Source organism: Aspergillus novofumigatus (assembly GCF_002847465.1).
Source record: "Aspergillus novofumigatus IBT 16806 chromosome Unknown P174scaffold_9, whole genome shotgun sequence".
In the NCBI taxonomy this organism is placed as follows: domain Eukaryota; kingdom Fungi; phylum Ascomycota; class Eurotiomycetes; order Eurotiales; family Aspergillaceae; genus Aspergillus; species Aspergillus novofumigatus.
This window is the reverse complement of record NW_020194282.1, coordinates 1-19,452: the sequence shown is the minus strand read 5'-3', so window position 1 is coordinate 19,452 and position 19,452 is coordinate 1. Positions and strand designations below refer to the sequence as shown.

Sequence of the window (19,452 nt, the reverse complement as noted above, 5' to 3'; positions counted from 1 at the left end):
TTCGGGTACTATATTATTTATCTATCACCTGCAACTATTGAGAACAACCTTTCTGGCCTTTTTCCTCCTCCCTTTAGATACATCTCTGTATTCTGCTCTTGCATTTTCCTGATTGAAAAAGCTATGCATATGCGTTACAACCTCTTGGCATTTTATTAATCGTGCGAAATGTTGTCTTCTACTCGATCTTGACCTTTTATATTCTTCGACGCCCATTCATTGACGCTGAGTGGCAGCGGTGTGGTATACCGCAAGCATGTGTATGACCCCTCATCCTCATCCTCATCTTCATCTTCAGATAGTGCACTGTGCCTCTTTTCCTTTGCAATATTCATCTATACCTCTGGTATAGCCATGCACTTTGGACAGTGGCTTTCTGTTGGAAACTGGGCTGACCATGTCTGACCATCATAGCCGCCCAATCGCTAGCCACGGCTCCGATGTTTTTCGAAGGATCTGGGAGAGCAACGAACGCAACTCGAGCAATCAATGTATGTTTCACCAGTGGTACAGGTCAATCATGAATCAATGTCAGCAAATGGGTTGCCCGCTTACATTGCGGCTACCAACAGGAAACCGATAGCCTCCATGTAGTGCTTGACGGGACAATCCAGACGCTATCTACTCAAAATGCACCAGACAAGGGTCCAGTAAGAGGACTACTCTTTGTCCCTAGCCTTAATCCTCAGGATCCATGCAACAATGCCACAGCGTCGCTTGTGCCGTCCAACTCGACTCGCCATAGCCATGTCGCTCCGTTGAACTTCCCCAACATCGGCTTAGCGCCGTGGGTATCTATCGATTGTACCCAGTCATTTCTTAATGCGTCGCAACAACAAGGCGTGGAAGCGCTGATCTTCTTTCTACCTTCTACAAACGACTCGAAGCCGCCTGCGCCGGAGGATTCTATCTGGAATCTGGGTGATGATGGAGCATGGAAAAGTCGGAACAACTATCCAGTCTATGCAATCCCCGGTCCTGCTGGAGAGACACTCATGCAGCAGCTGTCGTGGTACTCTGATAATGCGACGTTGGTCGGATTTGATACGGATAGCAATCTAAATGAGTCTTCTGCCCTGGCTCAGGATCAGCATGGTATCGTTCGATTGTTTGCTCTCATAGATTATGGTAAGACGACCCATAGTTCACAAGGAATACTGATATGCGGGATCCGTTCGGCTGACCTTGCTCTGCCTCTTCTGCAGCGGAGGATCATCGAAACATGCCCAGTCTCTGGGGTTCATCCTCGCAATTTTGGGAATGGTACTGGTTCTCAGTATCATCATCCTTCTATGTTATCAATTCGTGCAGAAGAGACGCCGACTAGCCCTCGAACGTCACATCTCTGCCGGCGAAGCTGATATTGAAAATTTCGGACTACATCAAATCAGGGTTTCGCGGGAGGTTCTTGATCAAATCCCCACATACGTCTACCCCTCTGTCAACATCCCCTCAAAAGCGTCTTTGAGAGGCAGCCCTAGTCAAACCCAGATCACACTGGCAAGAGCCGATGATACAAGTTCGATACCATCTGTTGACCACAAAGAGCCTCGTCTAGTCTACAAGGAGACAGAAATGCAAGCAAGCAGTTCCACCATCAGACTACCGGAAACTGCAATTACGTGTGAGAGCAGTCGACCTCCCTCTGCGCGCGAGTGCAGCGGCTCTGCCAGCAGGTCACAGCCCACCTGTGCAATCTGTCTTGATGACTTTGTCTCGGGAACAACGATCGTGCGGGAACTTCCATGCGGCCATATCTTTCATCCGAGCTGCATAGACGTTTCCCTTACGCAGATAAGCAGTCTTTGCCCGCTGTGTAAGAAAAGCGTTCTACCGGCGGAATACTACACGACGTCTGCGGACGCGATATGGTAGTTCATCGGGATTATGTTGAGACTGAGCATTGATTGCTGGATTCTACTCGATTGGGGATATATTGTACGGTGTTGCGGTGGGATGATACCCTTGGTTTATGAAAATACTTTAGGTTTATTTAGGTCTTGCTCATCATATAGATGATAATGCATACAGATGAACAAACCAGACTATTCAAAGCGTCTCAGGCCCGACAGTCATTCACCCATTGTTCGAGGTGTAGTACGCACATCAAGGCGCGTCACGCTCAATCTCGAATGAGTCCAGGCCTGTCCTCCCAGCAGATAGAAATGTCGCCCTCATAGAATCCGTCGCTGTAGTGCGCATTCTCGCGTCATCTGCGAGAAGGGCCCTTCCTCTGGGCATTCCCGAATGCAATTGTCCAGTGCGTCTCATCTCAAACGCAGGTAATTGACCTCCCTAAGGTTCTCCGCCAATCTACCAACATCGGCATCAGCATTAGCCAGAATCAGACAAAAGAGGCCAAACCTACCAAGCAAACTTGTCATGCTTCCCCTTCACTCTCACATCGAGCACCTCCTCATGGAAATTCCCTTCCCTCCTCGCCCTCTTCAACCTCTTAACCTCATGCTCCTCCAGCCGTCTCCCCACAATCTCCTCCAACTCCTTCCGACTAATCTTCTCCCTCGCCTTGGTCTCCTTGCTCGCTTTGATCCGCGGCTTGAACCGCGCCTGCATGCGGATCCGCAACGTCGTCTCAAAACCCAGACTGCCCGCGTCGCCGCGCACCTCGATCACGCGCCCGCTCGCCTTGCTGCTCGACGACGCCTCCCGCACACACACAAATGCCTCCTTGTCGCCTCCGCCCGTCTGCAGCGCAAACGTACCCGGAATATCGGTCGAGGGGAGCGCAACGAACGATTCGTAGTGCGAGATTGCGGACGCGGACGCACTCAGGATCCCGTACGTATCGCAGCTTAGGTATCTGTCCCCATCACTTATCAGTATTCCCCCTCCCTTTGCTATTAAGACAGGGGGCGACGTACTTCCCATGATGGCCCTTAAAACTCAACGACTCCGTCCCCGCCACCCTCGTCGCAACCCACACCTGCCGCACATCATGCGGCTCCGCCGTCGCCGCATCCCCCTCGATCAGATTCTCCAGCTCGCTGGCAAACACCTTCCCGTTCGCATCGCTCGCGATACACGTCGGCGGATCGGACGGCAAAACGAGCACCACCGGGCCTGCGATATCCGATGGCGTGTCGGCCGATACCCAGCTCTGGTCTTCGGCGCTGTCTTCGAGGTGCTGGGTTTCCTCTGCGGGGTCCTTGTGCTTGCGCCTGTGCCTGTGCTTGTGGTTGTGTCGGTGCCGAATTTCGATTCTGTGGAGGCGATTTCGCGGTGTTTGCGCTTTTTGGGCTTGTCGCCTTTGAAGGTTAATGGCTTGACCATTTTTTTATTTTCGTTTCTTTTTTTATTGTTTTGGGGCGGGTTGAGGGACGGGTCTGGAGGTGAGGGCGGGGAGTTGTGAGCGTTGGAGGATTACGGAATACTGTATTGGAGGTGGAGCGGAGTGGATTGGGATGCCGTCGTTTACAACAACATCAATGGTCTTTGCTTTCCTGAGTCTGATTTTAGTTTTACAAATTATGAATTGCTGATACAGAAGTTAAATCGAACAGATCAATGAGCGCCAAGATTCTTGTAAATTACTTAAGGATATTGTGTTGTTGTGTGGTAGGCCAGACCGGATACGTCATTGCTACCTTGGGGGCTGATGGCACCAACAAGTCACCACTCCCTCAAGGTCCTCGTTCCCCCTACACGTATAACCAGACCGGCCCTCCCATAAGCCTGGGCCAGGACTCTGCTAGTACTTGAGATACATCTCTTTCTATTATTCAAGGAATAATATCATCGTATATGTCATAAATCATTACATGAAGAATGTTCAAAGCTCAGTTCTGACCCAATCCAGAATTTTGTCTGACCCCAACCCAAGTCTATCCAATCAACCCTCTAGTCGAAGACAATGGCGGCCTTGATGGCAGACTTGTTCCTCATCGACTCCAGGCACTGCTCCCACTCTTCGATCTTGAAGACCTTGTTCACGATGCCGTTGACCTTGACCTTGCCCGTGTCAAGGTAGTCGATGGCAGCAGGGAACTTGTACACCTCGGAGAAACTGCCGACAATGTTGATCTCGTCACCGACTAACGTGTTTGTTAGCAAACAGTGGGCGAAAACAAGGGGAATGAAACTTACAGATCTTGGCAGGGGGCCATGAGACACGGTCCTTGTTGGCGTACACACCGTACACGACGAGCTTACCGCCGCGACGGACATAGTTGATGGAGTCGTTGAGGATGTTGAGGTTACCAGTGGCCTCGACAACGATGTCAAATCCGTACGGGTTCTCCGACTTGACCTTCTCGAACTGAGCGGAGGGGTCCTTGCGGGAGAGGGCGACGTATTCATCACCGGCACCGAGGTTCTTGGCGAGGTCCATCTTGAGACCCTCAGGAGCAACAACGGTCACCTTGCATCCACCGTTCAGACGGAGCATCTGGGCGAGGATCTACGCACAGTCAGCTTCCAGTCATGTCACAGAGCTACCAGACCTGAAACCACATACCAGACCAGTGGGGCCAGCACCGAACAGCAGAACAGAAGAGCCCATCTTGGGGGCGATCTTGTCCAGACCGTGGGCGGCGCAGGAGGCAGGCTCCAGGAGAGTGGCGTCGACATCGGAGAGGTTCTTGATTTTGAAGACTCTCTTGGCTACAGTCCGATGTGGTTAGTTGCAAGATACTGTGGTTGGGTCGAGAATATACAACATACCAGGGTAGGCACAGTACTCGGCAAAACCGCCGTTCATGGTGACACCATGAGCCTCAAAGTGCTCGCAGAACAGCTCATCACCGCGACGGCAGTAGAAGCACTCGCCGCAGAGCTCAGAGTTATCGGCAACAACACGCTCACCAATCTCGAAGCCCTTGACCTTGGAACCGACAGCAGCGACAACACCAACAGTTTCATGGCCTGCAGCGGTTAGTCTACTGTTCGAGAACCACGGCGATTGTCGAGGAAGCAGGCATACCAGGAACCAGGGGGAACTTGGCAATGAATTCACCCTCGTGGATGTGAAGATCGGTACCGCAGACACCGCAAGCCTTGACCTTGATCTATACATGCATATTGGTCAGCCATCCGATTCTGAGGTGTGCAGAATATCGATTGGGTTGACAACGTACCAAGACATCGTTCTCACGGAGAGTGGGCAGAGGAACCTGGACAACGCTGTGGACCTCAGGCTTCTCATATCTGAGAGCCTTCATGGTCTGAGGGAGATTGGAACCCATTGTGACTGATGTGAGGTGGGATTAAGCCTTGCGATCTATTAACCCCCGCCAGTCAATGTCAGATACTCAAGGCAAGACTCGATGAAGAGAACAAAGGAAGCAAGTTGAACTTACCAAGAAAGGAGGATAAGGGAAGCAGGAAAGAAAGCGAAGGGTATGAAGATGAAGAAGAGGAAGCTGGAGAGAAGATGAGGAAGAAAAGAGAAGACAAGAGGAGGAAAGTCAAGGCTACTTATTGTTTCAAAGGATCCAAATCCCAAACAGTGAAGGAGGGGAACCGAGGGGGAACAGCAAAATCTAACCTCAGGCATGCATTTTCCGGTGCCAATGAAGTCAGACTTTCCATCTTTTCCCCCATTCATCAATCTACCGGACCAGGGCAGGTCAAGCACCAACTGTATCGGAATCAGCCATCAACGGAAGCTGGTGCTAGACTCGGGACACCACGCTCCATCTCAGTGGGTCTAGCACAAACAGCCCAGAGTTCCACTGTCAGGTGATGTCCTTGTGCCTCCAGCCCGGTTCCCCGAAGCTACTGGCGAAAAGATAATCTTTTTTTGCCATTTAGTCTGATTATTCACGCGGGTGGTAATCTTTATTTTCACGTTGATCAATTCATTTTATATCTGCGATATCAATTGACTAGTCGAAACTCGATCAATTGATACCAGGCAGTGACCAACGTGTACACTGCACCGTGTATCGTGTTCCAGTGGACCATACCCAAATTACACTCCACCGGTATTCCCGATACGATGTCTCCATCTCGACTTTATCAGAGCAAACCTTCACAAAACATCAAGGCACACAAGAGCAAGTGGATCAAATGACTTCAGCTGGAGACTATAGCTCCATATTAACTCTTGACCCTTGGGATCCATATAGGCACTAACTATCACGCCCAATTTGTCTTCACTTCCCAACTACGTACAAAGCACAAACAGTGGAAATCAGTTCCTCGGTGGAAGAGCTCCCCTCCCGTATCCGCAATGACGTTCCTCCCCCACAGACTCTCCTAGAATGTCCCCGTTTCGGCCCCGCTATGACCTCGTCATAGGCAAACAGGTTGGTTGTCGTTGTCGGAGAGCATGTCGCTGTTCCTGACTAGATAGATAGATAGGTAGAAAGTAAACAACATCAATAATATGGGCGGTATGATTCACCTGCCACTATCAACGAGTCAACCTCCAAGAACAAATTAGACAAATACTGTCAGACACCAGTCCTGACCTTTCCACATGCCCATCCGAGTCTACTCTTCCCCCAGGATCTAGACTACCTAACCTGTACTTCGTACGCGCACAGGGATATCATCCCACACCGCTTCTCCACAACAGCTGTCTACTACACTACTGTAGTCTACTGCAGGTGGGATGCTGATGCTCCCTGACTGCGACAATAATGCACCGCATACCCGGACAGTAACTGCACTGCACTGATCCTTCGTCGGGTATCGACTATCCTACCATGTTTGTTTATTTCTGTCCCGGAACCCCAAAAGTCAATGGCTCGGCTGCTCGCTCGCCAGTGTCCCATGACCTGAGAACAGATCGAATCCTTACACCGATTAAGCATGAATAGATGACCTGGATCTTCACTCTTCGGACATATCGACTGTCAACGGTGAGATTTTCGGGTCTAGAACTCTTCTAAACCCCACGCCAATCTGGGGGCGCTCAATAATGAGACCGCTAGACGCGTCTCACCACTATTTTGATGACCGTCTCTTTGCTTTTCTCGGAGTCCGACATCAGGTGACAGACTAGAACAGCTACGACCATGAGACAGGTATGACTAGACAGGCAGAAAGGTACGACGATCAGAGAGATAGCGGCTAGCGCTCATTGAAGATATATGACATCCCTCGACTAAAAATGGCATTGACAAGGACTGATGATTAGCTCCTTACAGGGTAACCTGCCCCTGAGGTGTAACAAGGTATCTATTCGGAGTTTCCCACAACATATTCAATCACTTCAGTCCAAACCCTTCGCTGTTCCCCACCGCTTCCCAGAGCATCCGCTCCAATTTCTCCCGCGTGGGATATCGATACAGGCCCAGCGTGTTAAAACACGTTCGTGCGATAGGATACCGCGACGCATCGTCTCCGAGGCATGCCAGCCGGATCGTAAGACTTGTCGCCCCCATGGCCGGTATCCGGTCACTGCCTGTAATGAACGAAAGGATCTTCCTCTGCGCCTGGGGGTCGGTATTCTCGAAGAATTCCCAAAACCAACGAACAACCGGAATGTTCTCCGGCCGGGGATGAGACCAATTGTCGTATGTAGCAACCGCTCGAAGCGAGGCAACATCCAGCGCTTCGTCCGAGCCGCGAACAAGTAACTCGATCTCCTCGGGTCGGAACAGCGAGAGTGCGTTGCCGCCACACACGGTAAAGAACCCTCTTTTGAAGGGCTCAAATTGTCGAGTGACTGCTGTGTCTAGCATGTAGTGAACATACAATTCCACAAATTCCCGTCGATTCGCATTGGTGACCGGCCTCGTTTCGCCTCCAGGGCAGAGAGGCACCGCAACCGCCTCGCCATAGCGATCGACGTGAGCCACAAAGTCATAACAGAATGTATCGGCAACATCTCCATCAAACTCCAAAAGGGCCCGAAGCCCTTTGGCGAGTGCAGGACGGTACTCTGCCAGGTCATCCAATGTACATTTGTAGTTTGACCGGGCACTCGATGGTTGCGGCCCGTTGGTCTGCGGAGCAGCAGCCAACAGCTTTTTGAAGGCAAACGGCGGAAGCGCAATGTCTAGAATCGTTGAATTGTAGATAGCCAGTCCAAGAAGCACTCCAACCAAGAAAAATTGTTCAGATGATTCGAAGCAATAGGGGTTAAAATAGCAGAATTGGGAGTCCTCGTCATATAGAAAGAGTCCTGTATCAATTAGCTTGAGCTCTCTTCCGTTTTCGTGTGCAACGCCGTCGACATACCGTGATGAGGGTCAAAAATTTCCCGAACAAGCAGAAGAAACCATTCTTTGCGAAGGCCTCCCGCATCAACACCCTCTTCACCAACGAATTCAATGCGTAGGCCCTTTTTTATCTCTTCTTGGTTAGAACCCACCACTTCGCTAACACTCCGTAGACTGTCGTCAACCAGACAATCCCGCCGGACCTTCAATACGAGATACTGACTTATCGCCTTTCGACTCAGTATACTATTGAAGAATGCCTCCCGAGCTTTCACTTCCATTTGGCGACGAGCGTCATGTTCCATTATATGTATTTTCGCCCAAATACTGAGGAAGTAAGGGTATTGACAGAACGAGAACTTGGCCATTTTTGACTCCCAGGCTTCGAAATCCGCCACGAGGTCAGAATAATCCAGCAGTGAATTATAGAAAGCGCTGATCGGGACCTTATGTCCTCGGCGATTCGCCGCAGCTCTACTTGCCGAGGAGCCTGCTTCCTGGCCAAATGCTGCATCTGGCTTCCGAGCAACACTCGTATCGTTTGCTGTAAATAGCAGAGACATCACCCTTGCTGCCGCCCGTATCTGCCAATCATCACCGTACACCACGGGCTTAATCCGCTTGTCTTTCGCTGGCTTGCTGGGGCCTCTACCATTAATCGCAGCGTGCAGTTCCGCAGGAGTATTCCCAGCAGCACTGCTGAAACTGGGTACCAGACTGTTATCATTTTCGATAGCCTCGCTGCGTTTCCGTCCTTGCTGCCGACTAAGACGGTAAGTAACGAAGCTGCCCACCAGGTCCACTAATTTCTCAAACTGTCCAGTAGGAAGGCGTGAAAACCAGGAGACGAGATAGTGATGGCAATCATTGGGCAAGTGTGCCATTAAGCCCAGTATGCGCTTGACGATGCCAAAATGATGGCCTGGGGGTCCACTACGGAGCGCAGAAGGTCCCAATTGTTCTTTGCGGGAAGGTCTAGCATCACGGGGCGGTATCCTCTCACCACTGTCCTTTGGATGGGACGGTCGCCTGCCACCTTGGGATTGGGTGAGATTGACAGGTCGCGAGGAAGAGCTCGATGGGTATATCAAGGGATTAACGAGGAGTATCAGAAGGAACCGTATCTCTTCAGGTTTGTGTAGTGGTCGTCGTGGCCGCTTGACCAGATTTTCCGCAGCTTTGAGAAAGGTTCTGTGAAGATGTAGACGTGATTCTGTAATGTCTCTCTCAATCGCACACATGTCCACAGAGTCCCATAACTTGCTCCGCCCGTGACATTCATCACCACGCTCGTCAACGGGCCTCATGGCTGTCCAGCGCTCGACCCATGACGAACCAGCTGTCATGATCAAATGATGCCACTCTGCCAATTGAGACCAATTGATCCGCGGACTCCTCGAGGTAACTGCTTTCGAAGGATTTGAAGATTTTCCCTTCGAATGTGAATGGCCGAGGCCATAGTTTGGGTCCCCGTCATTCATCCACCAAGAAGAATTTTCGGCTAGGTCTCCAATCAAAAGGGTCTTTGCATCGATCTCAAATGCTGGATGCGCATGAGAGAGCGCCTCATTGCTCTCCACCTTCGGTTTTGGAGGGCTATGCTCAGAACTGGCGTTCTCAGCCATTAAGGGAGGCTGTGATGTAACAAAGGACGCATTCAAACTGTCGCAGCCTTTGAACGAAGCTAGTATGTACTCTTCTAGGGGCTTGAAGATGTAAGGGTGACTAGGTCGATCCTTGATGTCCCGCTCAGACGGCCTTCCTACTTCGCGGGGCAAGCGTTCGCCTTTGGGTGGAATCTGCACGTCCGAGTTGTTGCGACTACGTAGCCGAGGATCCCTAACGTCCGCATGTGGCGCCAAGGAGCTGGCCGTAGGCTTCAAAGGATTTGAGACTCCGTTGAACCAATCTGGTTTCCCGGGTTTACTGGACGCAGACGAACTGCGCGCTCGAGCATCCACGCGCGGCTCAGACAGTAAACCCGAACCATGGTCATGTGTATGCGCACGATTTTCATCCCGCCCTATAGCCGAGGGTTTTTCAGATCGATTACCTGACGTGAAGCCTTGAGGCACAGGCGCGTCTAAAAGCCGTCGCAAATAAGATGAAACGCAATTATCGATTATGGACCGTGTCCGTTCCACGGAGAGAGGAACCGCTGGTTCTGCAAGTTAGCCCAGATCAACTGTAAGAGTCACCAGGTAAATTCGGCACACCTTTTCTCGGTATGGACAGACCAGACTTCCCATCCTTCCGCGAGCTCCCTTGACCCCCAAATCCTTCGAAGTGTACGGCTCCAGATCATTTACAGTCAAGCACTCCGTACACCGGAAAACCTTTAACTCCCGCGGCCATCGAACAGTAGAGTTGCACGTCATGCATTTTCCTGTTGAGATCGCCTCTGCACCCGGCAACGGGCGTGAGGAGCCTTTCCTGGGGCTACTAGAAAGCACATCGGGAAGATGCGTCACCTCAACGTCGTCATCGTCGGAGTCAGAGTCTAAGAAACCCGGGTTCGGGTTGCGTCTTTTGCCGCCAAAGGCGGACGGAAACGGGTGACTGATCGAACGAGAATGACCTCGATTGTGGGGAGGCGAGGTCGCCGGGTTGCCGGTCATCGTCGGCAGGATGGGAGCATCGTGCTGGATGTGGCGTTGTGCACTCCTCTCCGCTGAAGAAGAGAGAAGGGCGGTGTTCGGATAGACGCTGGAGGAGTTCAGAGTCGGAGGATGAGGATGGTTATACGCGGACCGCGACGGCATATGGGCGCATTAGCTTGTGTATATCTGGTGACTGTCTGAGCTGGAACAACTCCAGGCGTGCAATAAGTGCTTCGTAGACTACAAGCAGACGTAGGTTAATTCAAGGCCTGGTAAACTAGGTATTGCACAAGTGTCGTCTGATCAACGGGAGTATGTGCAGGAACCGCAGCGACGCTTGTTAGAGATAGAAAGGAGGCAACATAGGTACTAGGTAGATAGGAGAGTTGGAGGTATGAAGGAGGTTTAAACTGGGTCGGATCCTGCCGAAAAAAACCTGGAACAGATCGACTGAACCAAGTGACCTCAGTAACCAAAAAGGGAACCAAAAAGAGGTAGCCGCACTCGATGCAACTCTAATGATGATGATAAGTGGTGGATGGTTGATGAGTAAGAGAGCGATTAGTCAGGGGCAGTGGTAGAAAGCGGTTAATACCTTATTAATGTCACCTTGAGCTTCTTTGAAGCTAGAAGAGTGGGAACTTCAGCCACAGTGAGCCAGTATCAACGAATATATAGTTTCGAGAGATCTTTAAGACTGTCAAGGTAGTCATAGGCATTCTGGAAGTGTGAGAAAGAAACCAGGATGAAAGAAATTATCAACTAGATCATGTCTTGCCAACTCTTGCGACAGCCTACCTCGGCGTCGCCCTACTGGACCACGGTTATGGGGTCGACCCGCGCCTTAGGCGCTGGTCTTGGATGTGACGCTCGGATGTCACGAACTGCTGCTATTTTGGGCGCTGAAGCTCCGACTAGTCTCACAATCTCTGACAACTTGGGCTAAGTGGTATCTTAGTTAACCAAAAAACCATGTTCCGGGTTGCTGCAACATCAGCATGTCCGAACGTCTTCCACTTGCGGCTATTCGGCGTCAAACCGGTAATTGACACCACCTGCAGTGCATATCAATTACAACAGGTTGCAGATTGACGTTGGTCTATGTTTAGCCTACCAGTCCACTACAAGCTGCAGGGAGCGTCCTGAACCAAGAAAAGAGTCGTCGTACTTCGTTAAGGGAATCATAGAAAGAAACAGAGAAAGGTTTTTGCTAACATCCGATCCGAAAGATCTGTTGCATTAGGCTCGCACCCTGATGATTCAATGACAAAGTCACAGAAGCGAGTTTTTGTCGGAATAAACACATCCTCGAAGAGAGAAATTTTCCATAACCACCAACCCCCATGAACACCCAATGTTCTACATCTAACGGTATCTCCAGTAGCTCTGGGTGTTGTGGATCTTCCAGGTGTGGCGACGGCCAGCACGGGTGTTGTTGTAGCGGTGGCCCTTGTTGATACCACGGGACTTCTTGCCGGTGGCAGTGAGACCACGGCTCTCGCGGTGCTGTACAGGAAATGTTAGCAAGAGTGCAGCGAAATTCCCAGAATCGCGCCGAGTTGCACGAGCATTGTAGACGAACCTTGTGGACAGCGTTGCAGATCCAGTTGATGCGGGGATCGCGGCGGATAGCCTTGTGCTGGGGGTCAACGAGGATGACCTCGAAGTACTTGTAGGTGGAGTCCTGGTTGATCCAGTAGGAGTTCAGGACACGCAAGTTGGCGCAGCGACGACCGACACGCTCCTCAGCGGTGGCACGCAGAGCACGCTGGTACTTGAGCTGGTTAACACCCATGTTGGTGGGCTTGCCTGTAATCCGAAGCCACATTAGTCCAATCTCTTATATTCAAAATCTCCTGGATTCGCGAAACATACCGTAGGTGGCACCCTTGGGCACAGGCCTCTTACGGCCACCACGTCTCACACGGACACGGTAGACAACATAGCCCTGCTTGGCCTTGTAGCCGAGACGACGAGCCTTGTCGGGGCGAGAAGGACGGGAAGCACGGTGGATAGCGTTCAGTTGACGGAGCTATATTGATGCACTCTCAGCAAAGTTCAACGAGTGTATAGCAAGACAACACAAGTCCAAATATAACTTGTCTTGTGTGCCACATCCACATCATCCGCCGGCGGGAAAGAAAAGCAAGCTTTGTGAGCGAAATTTGCGATCTTCGAAGCCGAGCCCAGCAACACCCAGAATCAAAAAAAAATTCTCTTTTTTCGAGGGTATCCTATGGCAAAGCAAACGAGGTTTTTTCTCACCTCCCGGCGGGATGTCAAATGTTCGAAATTGAGGGGGGGATTCTCACCTCCCAGCAACGGACACGCAGCAGGAAGCGAATCACGTCGGACTGCTTCTTCTTTTGGATCTCTTCCACGTACTTGAGGGCACCCATCTGGAATCGATCAGCTTTGACGAATCAGACAATTGCGAAGACATTGAATCGGATTATTGGAATCAATTCGAGGCAAATTCTATCGCAATTTGAGGGGGCGCGAATACGTACCTTGTCGGCGTGGCAGGTCGTCGGTTGTCGTCGATGTCGCTCTGGAAAGATTGAAGGGAAAGATGATCTCTTCTGCGAGGTGTTGTGTGTGGGACACTAGCAAATTAGGCGAGCGCGAGCCTAACCGCATCCACCAACCAGCTTTGACACTAACCCTTGTTTATGCCTAAGGTGTCAAATGTGGATCAGAAATCCTCCTTTTCCTTATCAGGTTAGGTCACTGCATTCTAGGTCCAGCCCTAAGGCCGCAAGGCAACAACAGCTGGGTGTGGTTCGGCACGTGCCCTATTCTGATGTACTAGGAGCGCAAGGAGGAGAGGCAAAAGTTTATCAATTGCAAGCATGAACAATTTTATTTCTTGTCTAAATGTAGAGTTCAATTTTATTACCCGTAGTAAGAAAATTTCAATATTCTTCGTTTCTGTTTCGCAAGGAAAAGGAAAAAGAAAAGTCTCTCAACTGTTCCAACCCTGCAAACCATCACGACTGCACCAAAGTCATTCGTAACTATCATTGTGGCACCGTGTACAGAACAGGACAGTAGTATGGTAATGAATGTGAGACGGCACGCAAGAAGCACCTGTATGTAAGATCGTAGAAGGAAACGAAGAGGAGAACAAAGCGCAAGTGCTGATGTACAGCTGCTTGAGTGTAGTCGGAAAAGCAATCAGGGAAAGCCATCAATTCATGAGTTGAGGTCTATTAGGTATCAGCATAGCGACAGATCGTAAATCTTTTAGCAGATCCGTCACAGGTTTTCTAGAGCGTTGGAAGAAAGTGGCAAAAGCCGACGAGAGAGATCGAAAAGGAACGACTGGAGAAATGGGAATCACTGAATAAAGAACACTTTCGAAAATAGGTGGAACCCCAACAGAACATGGAGATGGAGAAGAAAAGTACAGTGTGCATGTCATTTCACTGAATCAACAGCGAACATGATGTATAGGAGACAGCGATACCTTGAACCAAGGGTACGATGGCTCTCATTCAAGATCCAAGTGACAGGCCCTGGAACCGGGTGGTCCAGTCATTTGGCGCATTATGAACTCGAGACGGACCACCGCCCACGCCAGGGCTATGCGCGGCATAGTCGATATAGCCAGTGTCCAAGGTCCCACCATAAGCGTTTGGCGGGTATGCAGAGAAGGGATCGGCACTGGGTGCGAGTTCACCAAGGCCGGAATCAGGCTGTCGGGCACCATGAGGGAAAGGCTGATAAGGATCTGTGTAGGTGCTGCGCAAGGGCCCGACCTTATTGCCCACCGTGTCTCTGCCAACATCCATGCCGTCTCGAGCTGCGCCGTACACTCGGCCGTCGCCATTTCCAACACCTCCCGGAGGTGGTAAACCAGCAGTTGGCGGAGTCACAAAGGATGCTGGGTTAATTGCCGACATCCAGATCCTGGTCTTGTAGATCTTGAAAAGATCAGTCACAAGAGAGTTGAAGTTGATGTACGAATCCGCAAAGTAGTAGAAAGTGAGTTTCTTCCAATCCCTGTAGTCGCAGTTAGTACAATGAATTCGATGGCCCGGACGTAATCCTTACATTTGAAATTCGGCATCAAGAATCTCCATGTTGAGTCTGTGCTCGGCGACTTTCTGCTGGCAGACCCGCTTTGCTTTCGCCTCGTTGCCCTCTTTGTCGCGGAGCGTCAGGATCTCGTGGTTCTGCGCAAGTCTCTTGATGAGCTTAGGCTTGATATCTCCTGCTAAATCCTGCACACCATGCGGACCATGAGGACCCATGCCGCCGATAGTGCTTCTTCCGCTCAGGGCTGGAACACTCCCAGTCACGTTCGCGGTTCCGTTCTGGCCTTGCCGAGAGAACATCATCAGCCATTTGTAGTGTTCCTCTGCATACTGCTGTTTCAGCTCCCGGGCTCTCTGCAAGGATACATTCGCATGCTGGATAGTGCCTAAATCCGTGCCACGATCCGCTTCAACAATAACCAAGTCACCGGGTTTCACCTGCAAGCCAGTGTCTTCTTGAATGTAGAAAACGTCGGCACGGTGGCACTTGAAAGTCACGATATACAGAAGCTGATTCTGATGGCCATGTGCAAGACCAGACTGGTGGCGGCCGTAAGCGTTCGGCATCGTATAAGCCTGGTGAAGCGAAGTAGGAACTGCAGAGGGTCCTTCGGCAGCACGAAGAGCTTGGTCGCGAGCAAAGTAGGATTCTGCAAATTGACGAGCTCGTAAATATTCCATTTCCATTTCATGTTCCTCGGGACGAGAAGCCACATGCAAACGGTGATACTCACGATTCTGGCTCTGGGCATTTGAAAGGGAACCATCACTGATATTGACAAGACGGTCTTCCCGATCTCCCAATCCAGCCCGGGAGGTGGCCGCTGCTTGAGAGTCGCCAGAAATAGAAGCGTGCCGAATGGGAATGTCTGCGAAAGAGTGTCGCCTGCTCTGAGGAATATCGGCGAGGCTGCCAAATCCAAGGGAAGTCTGCCAATTGGCCTTACGAATATTTTCCAGCGCACGGTTCTCAAGCGGGGTGAGAGTGGAAGGCAGCTGCTTCTCGAGGTTCCCCGAATGCTCGGAAAACCTTCTACGCAGACTGCTGTGAATGTTGCTATAACCGGTATGTCGCCCACTTCGTCGAGATCCTCCACAGCAAGGTCCGTCTCCTCCGGACGGTTCCACGAATCCGATGGAGGTTGCGCAAGTTGCTACCAACTGCATATCCACTGGCAGTGGACGCAGAAGACATGGCGCGATCTCTAAGTCTGTTATCCAGTTGACCTGCAGCCTGGCGCAGAATTGCATTCTCCCGCGAGAGTTGCTCAATTGTGCGCGCCTGATTCGCCGAATAGGCGTTGAGACTACCGTCGGAACTGTTACCGCTACCGCCATCGTCATCATCTTCACGAACACGACCGAGAGTGGCAGGGTCATGACCAAGTTCTCCAAGGAGGCTTGGCCGAGACGATCGGTGTTGCAGCGCGGAGTACTGTCCAGCATTCCGAGCCCGCCCACCTGGATACGGCGCCGCCGACTTATTGGCCATCGTGTTCAAGTATTCTGGATCCATCTGTCCCACGGAGTATGACTGCGAGCGATAGGTCTTGGGCGTGGGGTGAAGCGGGATAGAGAACGGGATCGCCGACTCTCCAGATGTAGTGCGGGCAGTGGGACTCAGCAACTCATCCGCAAAATAGTTGTTAGCAGCAGACGCATTAGACATCGTAGGCGACGGGACAATCTCTGAGAGTCGGGGTGGCGGCTCTTTTCTGGATTCGGAATTCCAAATGCCTGTGCCCCATGTGAACGAGTTGTTTCCGACGTGGTTCCAGTTCATTGGGCTGCCCAATCCAGGGCTTGACCCCGAAGGCCATCCGGTGTGATCGGTTGCGGGGCTGGTCGGGTTAGATGCACCGGTGCCTGAGATCAACGAACCAGTAGTCAGAGACACCTTTCGGGGCATATTGAGGGGAATCTCGTTCAGCCATGAAGTACGGCGAGTAGGTTTGGGTGCAGAAACAGGTACAGATGTTGACGGCAGATGCGAGTGTTCTACGTCGTCATCTGAAGATGCCAAAGCTTCCGAATCGGGCGTCGAACGACGGACTCCAGGATGGGTTTTTTCAAGCCTGGCTGACGCATTACTGGACACTGCTGGCGGATCGGCAGGTTTAGATTCCTGCGTGGACTTTTCAGACGACGCGGCCATATTGTCCTGTAAGCTCAACCCTATCTCAAAGCGTAGATTGCGAGAAAGGCTGAATCACTGGCGACGGCGCAGTCGTGACTGAGACTCCAGGGACTAAAACAAGCAGGTCAGTAGGAGTCCAGAGAAAGCTAGCAAGTAGACGAGATGAGTAGGAGCCCAAGGTCAGAAATCCAGACGAAGCCTAACTAAACACTTCGGGCCGGACAGCAACAGCAGATACAGATAAGGAAGCCCACACCGACGGGTTGAGTAGAATACAGCACCGAGGCTGTGTAGCGTATGAGGATGGGATGAAGTCTTTCAGGTGCAATGTAAAAGATATCGACTTACTGATATCCGAAAATTGGTGATGCTTGGATGTAGTGACAGAAGGGAGGGAGTGATTTTGACTTTTCCAACACCACTCTGTGTGCAGCGCCGAGAAGTAAAGCAGCACAAGGTATTCACTAGAAGAAGATATGAACCAGAGCAACTCGTGTATAGGTCAAATTTCAAGAGAATGAAAACAAATAAGAGGAATAGGCCCTAATTGACTTTGCAAATGTGTTGGAAGGAGCGTGGACCCTGAGGACGAGCTTCGGTGACCTTAGCACAATATGAGCTTGTTGCATGATATGTTAGTTCAAGGTTGCACCAGTGAAATTGAAGTGTCAATGAAAATGAGATGAAGCACGCATAGCATGAAGATAATGTTTAAGTCAGATACGCAAAGAATGGCAGGGTAAATAGCAGACAGATGCATAGGATAATGTCTATACTGAGCGATATGAAGGGAAGTAGCTTGAGGTGGCGATATTGAAAGCTATGGAAGGTTCAGCACCAACGGACCTCACAGCCGGGGCCTCAAATAATGATATGGACTATTCAGCCCAAATCGAGCAACGGCCAATGAGATCTGACTTCAAGGGTCTGTGGCAATTTTTGGCACCTGTCGGCCCAAGGAACAGTTCAATGGTAGGTTTCGACCCACTGACTGCAATTTCAAGGATAGAAGTAGGAAAAAAGAGGTTTCGGCTTGTTTACATGCCCGTATGCCTCACTGCGCTCGACTTGATCGACGTTTGTTTGAGACACACTGAAGTTGGGATGCAGTAAAAATCGCGGTTGGAGCTCCGCCAGGCGAAGATGTAGACGCCCCAGAAGAAAGCCACGATTGAGAAAATCATGCGCGTGAAAATGGTTGACATTTTTGTGGGGATGCGGGGTGTAAAACGGGGTAAAGCATGATATGAAGACTCAACACATACCGTAGAAAGTAACAATGTACAATTCCCCCTTTTAACGCAGAAGCCCTTTATGGACCTGGGTATCACTGGCACTTCTCAACGAATACAAAAGGCAGAAAATTTCGTGAACAAGTCTGTGCGAGCGTTCCGATGTATGAGCAAGCTTCCGACATATCAAACGTCGGAGAATTACAAGTCTAGAGTAAAAAACATCCCTTTATTTTCTATCCAAACCCAAACGAAGCCAATCCCTCGACGATGAAAGAACGTTTGTGGCCGTAATCGAACTGAAAAAGCAAGGCGACGAAAGAAGCGACCAGGCTTCCGGTCTAAACGAGCACAGAAGTTTGCGGCGAAGGCGTTGCGCGAAGATGGGGTCTCGATTGTAGCTCGTCCTTCAATGCTCGAAGAGAAACAGTAGGCTGTTTTCTCTTGCTGATAACTTCGTTTATTTGTTTTTATTATTTTCGACACTTTTTGGATCGGGACTGAAATTTGTCCACAGAATCTATAAAGTAGTCGGATCGAAATCGCGACAGGGTTGATGTCACACCTGGCGCAGTATTGGAGATTAAAGATGTGGTGCGAGGGTGGTAGCGTGACGGATGACGTTGTGAAAGCACTCTTGACGCCTGAACTGTGGGCAGATCTGCTTAGGAGCAGCGCATCTTGGAAGGAAGGAAGTATGAGGATTGCGATCGCCTATTGATGAAGCTGTTTCCGTTGCGATTAGATGCGATACAGACGATAGGTGGTTACAAAAAGAAGAAGACAAAAAAAAGAAAGTGTTGATCTTACTGCTTTGTCGCGGAGGGGAATGCGTTGAAGGCGGAGAGGAAAAGCGGCGCAGGTATCGCGAGGACGGGTCTGTGGTGAACTGTCGGAAACGTAGCTGAGTTGGAAAGGTTAATTCCAAGGTTAATTCGACCGGCGTAGTCGATCTAGAATGCGGTAGCCGATGCAGGGGATTGAAGGTTATGTTGTTCGGTGTCCCAGATCAAGGAGTGGATATTAATGGAGGGAGGAAGAATGAGAACGACATACGACATAGGATGTACGGAGTAGAGGGGGGACGGGGGAAAGGAGAAGAATATGAAAGGAACACGGCGGAGAGACAGACAAGGAAGAATCGAAAGAAAAGAGGAGTAAGGTTGTACACCCCAGTCAAGTTGCAAGTCTAAGGGAGGTACTAAGTCATCCAAAGTAGAAGAACCTAAGGGAAGGTAACTTAATGTAAGTAAACTAATGAACCTCAGGCCACTTTTGGGCTTTTTGGGTTTGGGGGTGACAAGAGGACTAGAT

At 50.6% G+C, this 19,452-nt stretch overlaps 8 protein-coding genes across 8 annotated transcripts; 3 read left to right on the top strand and 5 right to left on the bottom strand.

Annotated features, from left to right (window-relative positions):
* Positions 1-440: 440 nt before the first annotated feature.
* P174DRAFT_424687 (E3 ubiquitin-protein ligase RNF103) lies at positions 441-1,875 on the top strand (the record flags this gene model as incomplete). Its single annotated transcript, XM_024825222.1, has 3 exons — positions 441-491; positions 573-1,108; positions 1,206-1,875. 3 exons carry the CDS (start codon positions 441-443, stop codon positions 1,873-1,875), a joined length of 1,257 nt encoding a protein of 418 aa, XP_024678095.1.
* Positions 1,876-1,971: 96 nt separating this feature from the next.
* Positions 1,972-3,456, bottom strand: P174DRAFT_445410 (uncharacterized protein). The gene is made up of 4 exons (XM_024828336.1): positions 3,289-3,456; positions 2,883-3,154; positions 2,365-2,821; positions 1,972-2,313 (listed from the first exon to the last, which is right to left on the bottom strand). Exons 1-3 carry the CDS (start codon positions 3,289-3,291, stop codon positions 2,365-2,367), a joined length of 732 nt encoding a protein of 243 aa, XP_024678094.1. The 5' UTR covers positions 3,292-3,456; the 3' UTR covers positions 1,972-2,313.
* A 402-nt stretch (positions 3,457-3,858) lies between these two features.
* On the bottom strand, positions 3,859-5,201 carry P174DRAFT_378364 (zinc-dependent alcohol dehydrogenase family protein; the record flags this gene model as incomplete). The annotated part of the gene is made up of 6 exons (XM_024822829.1): positions 3,859-4,052; positions 4,105-4,417; positions 4,475-4,620; positions 4,681-4,881; positions 4,940-5,024; positions 5,094-5,201. The coding sequence occupies 6 exons, from the start codon at positions 5,199-5,201 to the stop codon at positions 3,859-3,861; spliced, it is 1,047 nt and encodes a 348-aa protein (XP_024678093.1).
* Positions 5,202-5,389: 188 nt separating this feature from the next.
* Positions 5,390-5,774, top strand: P174DRAFT_378432 (uncharacterized protein; the record flags this gene model as incomplete). Its single annotated transcript, XM_024822834.1, is given in 3 exon segments — positions 5,390-5,533; positions 5,580-5,663; positions 5,679-5,774. 3 exon segments carry the CDS (start codon positions 5,390-5,392, stop codon positions 5,772-5,774), a joined length of 324 nt encoding a protein of 107 aa, XP_024678092.1.
* Positions 5,775-7,031: 1,257 nt separating this feature from the next.
* Positions 7,032-11,260, bottom strand: P174DRAFT_445408 (HECT-type E3 ubiquitin-protein ligase). Its single transcript, XM_024828335.1, has 4 exons — positions 10,400-11,260; positions 10,346-10,379; positions 8,149-10,287; positions 7,032-8,092 (listed from the first exon to the last, which is right to left on the bottom strand). Exons 1-4 carry the CDS (start codon positions 10,889-10,891, stop codon positions 7,173-7,175), a joined length of 3,585 nt encoding a protein of 1,194 aa, XP_024678091.1. The 5' UTR covers positions 10,892-11,260; the 3' UTR covers positions 7,032-7,172.
* A 721-nt stretch (positions 11,261-11,981) lies between these two features.
* On the bottom strand, positions 11,982-13,284 carry P174DRAFT_507204 (60S ribosomal protein eL15). Its single transcript, XM_024831362.1, has 5 exons — positions 13,240-13,284; positions 13,042-13,128; positions 12,605-12,761; positions 12,312-12,538; positions 11,982-12,235 (listed from the first exon to the last, which is right to left on the bottom strand). Exons 2-5 carry the CDS (start codon positions 13,126-13,128, stop codon positions 12,095-12,097), a joined length of 612 nt encoding a protein of 203 aa, XP_024678090.1. The 5' UTR covers positions 13,240-13,284; the 3' UTR covers positions 11,982-12,094.
* Positions 13,285-14,226: 942 nt separating this feature from the next.
* On the bottom strand, positions 14,227-16,924 carry P174DRAFT_434883 (PSP1 family protein; the record flags this gene model as incomplete). The annotated part of the gene is made up of 3 exons (XM_024825900.1): positions 14,227-14,734; positions 14,786-15,826; positions 15,849-16,924. 3 exons carry the CDS (start codon positions 16,922-16,924, stop codon positions 14,227-14,229), a joined length of 2,625 nt encoding a protein of 874 aa, XP_024678089.1.
* Positions 16,925-17,452: 528 nt separating this feature from the next.
* On the top strand, positions 17,453-18,466 carry P174DRAFT_445406 (uncharacterized protein; the record flags this gene model as incomplete). Its single annotated transcript, XM_024828334.1, has 1 exon — positions 17,453-18,466. A coding segment is annotated over exon 1 (265 nt), but the record flags the coding sequence as incomplete, so codon positions are not given.
* Positions 18,467-19,452: the final 986 nt, after the last annotated feature.